Here is a 6,639-nt window from a genome sequence, read left to right as displayed (position 1 = left end):
AGTGCTCGTGTATCGCCTTCCACACACAGTATGCAATTTTTGCCCACAAGAGAGCTTTCTGAGCACAGAGTAGGCACCCAGGACTCACTGAGATGCTGGCACAAGGACACAGTTGTTCACACAGTGCAGTGTTCCCACTCATTTCCCATTTTGCTGAGCTTTAGACAGTGTTTGAGGACACACCAAGGACCAACTTAAGAGTCTAGGAAGTGGGTAAAAGACTGACACTTAACCATAGCTCATCTTCACTGTCCCTGTACAGCATGCAGCAGGAAAAATACTCCCAAACCCTATGTTAAGCCACTGTCACACTGGCAACTTTCTGCTGTACCCCAGTATATATCTATTTTCGTAAAGTAAATTATATTGCTATTTCATATCATTCAACCAGAGTAAGCCGTAAATGTGATCCCAGGGAAAGCATTTCCAATACAATATACCATAACCCTTGCAAAAAAAATTGGAGAGCTTGCATGTGCTTTGTCAGATCAATTTTCCAATCCAGGTCACCAAGCAAAGCTCACTGGCATTAGACAAATAACTCATTTCAGTACACGCTGTTACTGCTGTTGCTGAGGACCCCGAGAGAGGCAGGAGGAGAGGGGACAGAGGAAAGGACTGCTCATAAGTCTGCTCCTATAGGAAAATGGGAGTGGGGTTAGTACCAAACAGCAGGACCCCCACAATGGGCAGAAGGGGTTGGCACAAGGCTGCTGTGCCTGGACTTTGGCTTCAGCATCCCTGCAGGATCTGCTCTGCCAGTCATGCCAGAGTTACCAGCAGGGACCAACATCCTCAAGCATCCCCTGTGCTACACACTGCCTCCAGCTGCTGGAGTGAGTTAAGTCCAGAGGATTTAAAGAGAAGATGAACCCCACAGGTCACATCCAATATCTGTGAAGCTGAGACATTCAGTCTGGCTGGCCAAAACCAACAGTGACTGCAGAGTCATCATAAACACTCCAGGCTGAGAATTTCCTTGACAATATATCCCTCACTGAACCTCTAAGGCTCATCAATAGGCACCACAGAGGCATTCTGTAAGCAAGTAAGTGAAAAATGACACAGCAGTTCTGACTGTACCACCCCATCCTCCCACCTCTGTTCTGAGCTGAAATCAATGCAGTTGCATTCATGTTAATGGAGGACAGAATCAGGAAAATTCCCCTGGAGGTGATTTGAGACAATACTGTTGGAAAGACTATACTTCTTTATTTAGGGAACGGTCTGTTGACTGTCATGTTTAGTTTTAGTCTAAGATACAAAATGTTAATATATTAAAGTTAATACAAAACTCGATGACACTTATGAGGGCTATTACTCAGTATCATTTGCTCTGCTGCAGTTTGTTTCCCCAGCAGCAGAAATCTGCTCCCGGACAGCAGGCTTTGAAGGCATTAAGAGGGAGGCAGTTTTCTCCAGTGCCAAGTAAAAGATTTTTTTTTTTAAAAGTCTTTTCAGTTGCAAGACATATGTCCTAGGTCATCATTACCTTAATGTCCACAGCTTCCTGTCTGATGTAAAGGAATCATCACAATTATTGTGGATTTGTTTTGAGAAATCTGGGAGAAATGTTTGAAGCACTGAAGGCACAAAAGAGGCAATTTATAGAACACTTACAAAAATGTCAAATACAAACATTTGGCAGTCTCTTACACAGTAGACCAGATCGGATTTTTAAGCACTACTTCAAGTATTCTAGCCAAGTCATAAGAACTTCTGATGGAAACAATCTCACCTCTCTCATTCCAGCTGTACCACTAGAAGGAATATTAGGATTTATTTTTTTTTTCCAATTCAAGACCACACAGTAAGTTCTAATAGTAAAACAAGCAGTTAATGTCCAGCTGCACTTTAGTGCTCCATAAAAGCTCTCAATGGCTGCAAGGGCTGTTTGCACCCGTGGTGGGGAGCTCTGCCTGGCCAGGGGCTATAGTAGTAGGCCCTTCCTACAGCATCCCTTACAGCACTAGTTCAAGCAGCCACTAAAGTATACCTTTAATCACAGCTTTAGAAGGCTAAAGCAACCAGACAGTGAAGCAGCAGAGCCAAGACACTTGAGCACTTCACCACAGTATTGAATGTTATACAGTGCATCTTGGTATGGTTTAGGTGGTGGATCTGCATTGTGGCCAGAGTTGCAAGCAGATGCTTCTTCAGGAAACTCAGGGATGTTTACACTTAGGCTGAATAAGAACATCCACCACATCTGATGGGACCAGCAGGATTTCCTTAGATGCTCAGCTGTATCACTTCAGAGGAAAAATGCCTTCCAGTCAGAGAGAGACCTTCACTCCTGTGCCTGGAGTGAAGGTCCCAATTTTCCCTGTCCCTCATCCTGGTCTGCCAGGACACAGTATCATTGTATGTCACAGCTAAGAGCAGGGCCACAAGCTCCTCTCACTGCTACAGCTTCTCTGAGGGACTGCTTTCTATGTGACTTCTTGAACTTTAATAAAGGTGGTCATGCCGCCAAGTGCTTGAATACAGCTACTGCTCTGAGTAAGTGCTCAGAAAAGCTCGTGTTAAGTCATAGTAGTCTAAACTCTGTGTTTCTGTCTCCACAGCAAACATCTTGACAGTCATCATTCTTTCCCAGCTTGTGGCTCGCAGGCAGAAGTCCTCCTATAACTATCTTCTAGCACTAGCTGCTGCTGACATCCTGGTTCTCTTCTTCATCGTCTTTGTTGACTTTCTCATGGAAGATTTCATCTTAAACAAACAGATGCCTCAGGTACTGGACAAAATAATTGAGGTTTTGGAATTTTCTTCCATCCACACCTCCATATGGATTACGGTTCCACTAACAATTGATAGGTATATAGCTGTGTGCCATCCATTGAAGTATCACACAGTCTCCTACCCTGCTCGTACTCGAAAAGTCATTGTAAGTGTCTATATCACCTGCTTTTTGACAAGCATCCCCTACTACTGGTGGCCCAATATTTGGATTGAAGACTACATAAGCACATCAATGCATCACGTCCTCATCTGGATCCACTGCTTTACTGTTTACTTAGTGCCCTGCTCTATCTTCTTCATCCTGAATTCCATCATTGTGTATAAGCTGCGACGAAAGAGCAACTTCCGACTGCGAGGGTACTCCACAGGAAAAACAACAGCCATTTTGTTTACTATAACTTCTATTTTTGCCATACTTTGGGCACCAAGAATAATCATGATATTGTATCACCTCTACGTATCACCTATAAACAACAGCTGGGTGGTACACATTGTGTCGGACATTGCCAATATGCTAGCACTACTGAACACTGCAATTAATTTCTTCCTTTACTGTTTTATTAGCAAAAGATTTCGCACAATGGCAGCTGCCACACTGAAAGCCTCCTTTAAGTGTCAGAAGCAACCTGTGCAATTCTATACAAACCATAACTTTTCCATAACAAGCAGCCCTTGGATTTCCCCAGCCAACTCTCACTGCATCAAAATGCTTGTTTACCAGTATGATAAGAATGGAAAGCCTATAAAAATATCACCATGAAAAGGGCAATAGTTGGAGCTTCTGGGTGCAAGTTCTTTTCAAGTGGTTACATCTTCAGGATGTAATTTGCCAAAATGGCTGTTTTGAAGAGTGGTCATTTGATTTCATTTCCCTGGGAGACCGAGAGAGATCAGACTGTTAGGAGGGAACAGGAGCACTTGATTTTAGGAGCAAAAGTGAGAAGGCAACTGCCTCCATCTCTCACATAGTATTTTGAATATGCTTCAGAGTTCAAGTCTTCTTAGTGATGAGTCGTACTCAAATGTTCAGCAATCCCAGCACCAGTGCAGTTCAAAGTCATTGAAGAGGGGAAACCACAACAGTGTTTAAATATAAGCTTTTCAAAAACAACAACAAAACCTTACCTGACCCCACAGTCCACTAGCAACAGAGCAAACAGATGCTTTTACATATTGTGGAAGGTGCCATTTCTGGTGTGTGCACTTGCCAAAAACAATGTGTTGTTTCTGACATGGAATACCAACACACAGTCTGGCTGTAAAGACCTTGTGGCAGGAGGCAGCCTGCAAGGCACAAACTGTAACAAGCCCTTTTTGGGTTATTTGAACAAAGCTTGAGGACTGGTGCAGTACTTGTTGCAGCCTCAGCATGGAAAGCAATCCTTCAAACTGCCAACATTCCTATGTTGTAAGTTGTTACTAAAGAATCTGACAGAGAGGGGAGCTCAAAGGAAGAAGGGAGGTTTCTAGAGCCAAGAACAAAAGCAGCATCTTTTCCCAGCTACATCAGTGTAAAGTATGGTGTCTAAAGACCTTCAAGAGCAAGTCTTGCCTGATGCAGAGCTCCCACTGAAGCAGCTCCTGTGAGATTTGGAGTGATTACAGCCTTCAGATTCCTCCTTAATCAATAAAGATTCTGATTTATGTTCAGGCCTGGGAGGATTAACATAAAACCTCAACCTAAGATTTTTTTTCCTGACAGATTATGCCATCCTATTGGATATTTGCCATTTAATTGTTAAAAAGCTATTTGTGAAATAAATCCATTAAATACCCAACAGCAGTAAAAACACAGATAAGCTTGAACTGAGGCTTTAAAATATTTACCTTATTTAAAGTAGCTTAATTTCTCTTTCTACACACTTAAAAGATGACATCCCAGCAATGCTAAGTGTAGGAAATGAGATGTTATTTACAGGAAGCCTGAAAATGCATTTCTTAATTTCTCTCCTTTTCCCATCTTGGCACATGGTCTCTCAGGACCACACACTACAACCTTTACCACTTCTATATTGGGCCCTTAAAGCAGCCTTAGTGAGTACAGGAGCAGATTCCTTGCATGGTGAACACAAGCACAATGTGGTCAGTGGACACAGCAGCTTCTCAGTAATTGCAAATAAAGAGCAGCCTGGTGATAGCACTGCTTATGCTGACCTAACGTGGTGAGGTCCCCTGAGAAGGAATCTAGTTAGTCCCACTTTGGCAGGACCTGAGGGCTAAAAGCATCCAAACCCCATGGATCACTTCACTCTGGTGCATTTCTCCTAAGAAATGTCAAGCCTGCACAAGTCCTGCTGAGGACAACAGCCTGGTTCCCTTCTGCACGTTGACTCATACTGGTGACCTGCAAGAGCACAACCCATGGCAAAGCCAAGCATGCCTTCCCCAGGAGGGAAGAGAGCAGGAGGCATAAGCCATGAAGAGCAGGACCCCAGGCAGAGGCTGGCTTGTGTGTGGAGAGGTTTTCTCAGGAGAGATCAAGACTACTCAGGTCAGTCAGGAGCACAGAGACAGAATGCCCAGTGCCTCAGGCAGCACACAGTGCCTGGTCCTCTCCCACTGGTGCTGCAGCTGGGAGAGCTGCTCAGCACTTCTCTGTAAGGTGCTGGAGCATCCCAGGGACCACACTGGTTACAGCAGGAAGAGGGGCATATCTGGGGAAAGGGGTGGCTGAGAGCAAAAGCTGAGCCTTCTCTTCCTCACCAAGGGGGTGCTACTCATCTGGATCTGCCCAGGTTCAAAAAGAAAGGAGAAGCCCCTCATCCTTCAGGTTGCTTGTCCCTGTGATCTCAACAAAACTTCATACTCACTTGCAATAATAAAGCATAAAAGAGATGCTCAGCCTTGCTGTGTGTCATGACAAGGGTAAAATTATTGCTCCCGTTACCAGTGTTCTACCGAAATTCAGTTTTGTTGCCATACCTTCTACCTTCCTCTCAGAAACCTCCCTCTGGTCTTTGTCAGTTGATAGTAACCAAAGTTACCTTACAGAAAAGGTACTGTACATTTAATTTGGGGAAAATACTGTATTTATAACTTATTTTTATTCTAAATTTGTTATGAGGAATGCTTGTCTGAGTTACATGTGAATGAGTCTGAAGTGCAATATCCGTATAGATAAGTGGTTCATTTTTGAGAATGTATCTATTGAAAAATTTATTTATACAAGAAATTCACTATTCTACTTAATATAATAGTAATCTTACATAAAATAGCAAATGTTTAGGGGGTTTATTTATTAAAAAGCTCAAGTAAGTGCATGGCATATGCTGCCATTCACATTGTGTGATTCATTAGTTTTTGTAACATATTTATCCTGGAAACTAGCAGTGTCATCTGATCTTTCCTGTCCTGATGATGTATTTTTGTAAGTTACAATACTTAAAAACCAAAATCTTTGTGTGAATATTTTATTTCCCACTAAAAAGAACTCATTAAATTGTTGTAACATCATTTGAAAAAACTCAGTCCTTTTCCATATCATTTTAGAAATGACAAGGTGCAATTTTCATGTACAGCATATTGGTCATTTCATCTCTGATAATTTAGGGCTTTAAGAGCTTACTTCCAAAGCCCCTTGAAGTCAAAGGGAAAGTTGCTTATGTGCTTTGTGGTTGGTTTTTCCAATCCCCATCGATTTAGGAGGACTTTGGATCAAGCCGTATCTCGTTAACAAACATTTGAAGCCTTCTTAGAGTCCAGTTTGGATAATAAAGCCTTGACTTTTTAGTCTGCCATATGGGAGCTGCTGTTGATAATATTTGCCTTATTTTTGGTTGTGTGAAGCATCTTGCGATGACTGTTGCTAACTAGCCAATGTCTTGCTGTATTATTTGTACCTCCTGATTTTCCAACAGTAAAACCTTAACCAAGCACATAGTGTTATTATTTAGGGAA

The 6,639-nt window shown here is 42.5% G+C and overlaps 1 protein-coding gene across 1 annotated transcript; it reads left to right on the top strand.

Moving 5' to 3' along the window:
- The first annotated feature begins 764 nt into the window (after positions 1–764).
- Positions 765–3,502, top strand: GPR139 (G protein-coupled receptor 139). The gene is made up of 2 exons (XM_010003306.1): positions 765–836; positions 2,540–3,502. Exons 1-2 carry the CDS (start codon positions 765–767, stop codon positions 3,500–3,502), a joined length of 1,035 nt encoding a protein of 344 aa, XP_010001608.1.
- Positions 3,503–6,639: the final 3,137 nt, after the last annotated feature.

This window comes from Chaetura pelagica, unplaced genomic scaffold (assembly GCF_000747805.2).
Source record: "Chaetura pelagica isolate M959 unplaced genomic scaffold, ChaPel_1.0 scaffold138, whole genome shotgun sequence".
Taxonomy (NCBI): Eukaryota; Metazoa; Chordata; class Aves; order Apodiformes; family Apodidae; genus Chaetura; species Chaetura pelagica.
The sequence above is the reverse complement of the archived record's forward strand: the minus strand, read 5'-3'. Positions and strand labels throughout refer to the sequence as shown.

Excerpts from the sequence above, each read along its gene's own strand:
- GPR139 (XM_010003306.1), top strand. The coding sequence starts at position 765 with ATGCCAGAGTTACCAGCAGGGACCAACATCCTCAAGCATCCCCTGTGC. Across the intron at positions 837-2,539 it reads CACTGCCTCCAGCTGCTGGA|TCTAAACTCTGTGTTTCTGT; the intron begins GTGAGTTAAGTC and ends AAGTCATAGTAG.